The 1,561-nt window shown below is 37.0% G+C and overlaps 1 protein-coding gene across 1 annotated transcript in view; it reads left to right on the top strand.

Moving 5' to 3' along the window:
- The window catches only part of KRT40 (keratin 40), a 7,353-nt gene extending 5,996 nt beyond the window's left edge, over window positions 1-1,357 (top strand). The window contains exon 7 of the mRNA XM_027873092.1: window positions 1,034-1,357. Coding sequence (XP_027728893.1) covers window positions 1,034-1,133 — 100 coding nt within the window. The 3' untranslated portion in view covers window positions 1,134-1,357. The remainder of the gene's footprint in view (window positions 1-1,033) is intronic.
- Window positions 1,358-1,561: the final 204 nt, after the last annotated feature.

Genomic DNA, 1,561 nt, shown 5'->3' on the forward strand with positions numbered 1-1,561 from the left:
AGATAGATAGATAGATAGATAGATAGATAGATAGATAGATAGATAGATAGAAGAAAGAGATGGAGACAGAGAGGGAGAAAATAGAGACAGAGAGAGAAATTGAAGAGAGTGGAGGTATATAAAGCATATATGTCAGGCACTATTCTAAGAACTGGGTTTACAAATAGAAGCCAAAAATTTTTAAACAAAACCCCTAATGTTGTGATTGTTACTGATTTTACAGAAAACATCGCACTTTTGTAATTGATTAACAGACAGGAAGAATGTGCTTTGATAGCATGGCACTAATGTTATCCACTGCATTTAATCTGAGTTTTGTTGCCTCTTTGTGTTGTGTTCATTTACAGTGTTGTATATTGTTCTCTCTGTTTTCTTTGCCTTTCATCACTTCTTTCAGGTCTTCCCATATTTTTTTTCTGAACTCTCCATATACATTCTTCTTTCCTGAACAGTGATATTTCACTAAATTCTCAAGTCACAATTTGCTTCACTTTTCCCCAGTTGCCGAGCATATGTTTTGTCTCAGCTTTCTGTTATCACAAATAGTGCTGCTGTGAATGTGTTTGTACATGGAGGTGTTTTGTGGCTGTCACTGAGCTTTGTTGTTGTTGTTGCTGCTGAGTTGTTTCAGTCGTGTCTGACTCTTCATGACTCCATTTGGGTTTTCTTGGAAGAGATGGATACTGGAGTGATTTACCATTTTCTTCTCCAGCTCATTTTACAGATGAGAAACTAAAGTAGAGTTACGGAACTTGCCTAGGGTCACATGACTAGTAAGTGTCTGAGGTCAGATTTGAATTCAGGTCCTTCTGATTCCTGGGCCCAGCACTCTCTGCAGTATAAATCCAATAGTGGCATCACTGAGTCACAGGATATTTTCAAACCAATTCTTATTCTTAATGTATTTTATTTGCCTAAAATTTCTAATGTGAAATTCAATACTATCTTTCTCATTTATGTATTTATCTCCATTTGTGCAAATTTCCACTGAACTCCTCCCCTTTAAATATAATTTAAAATCATTTCTCTACAGACTTCCCTGCAATCCATGTTCCTCATCCTCTACCTCTGGCAATACCTATGGACCCTGTTCAGCCTGCTTGATTTGTACAGTCGAAGGATGCCAAGTCTGAGTAACCAGTTCTGACATGTTTCATCAAGGAAGCAAACAGTTTGGTTCAAACCACTGAAACAAGAAACTGGGTTTGATCCATGGACTTCAAAGCACTAACTCCTTCTCTTAAGGGCTACAAAGCCCCCATCACTGGTTACCCTCCAAGAATTCTCTGTACATTTCTACTTTTTGTGTATTCTCCCCTTAACGACTTTCATGTGTTCTTTGACTGCTAATTTTCAAAAAAAAAAATTCATTACATTTCCTTGGCATAGTTAATGCAGTTTTTGGTGTTGTTCATTCAAGTGAGTGTTATCTTCATGGGTAATTTTGTAAAGTGCCATTGGGTCTCAGATGAATTTTCCAAATGTCTACCCAGATTTCAAAAACTATGATTTACTAAATGACTAAGAATGCCCTTTCTGGATGAGAGCAAACAGGAGAGAA

Source organism: Vombatus ursinus, unplaced genomic scaffold (genome assembly GCF_900497805.2).
Source record: "Vombatus ursinus unplaced genomic scaffold, bare-nosed wombat genome assembly UNPS02014801.1, whole genome shotgun sequence".
Lineage (NCBI taxonomy): Eukaryota > Metazoa > Chordata > Mammalia > Diprotodontia > Vombatidae > Vombatus > Vombatus ursinus.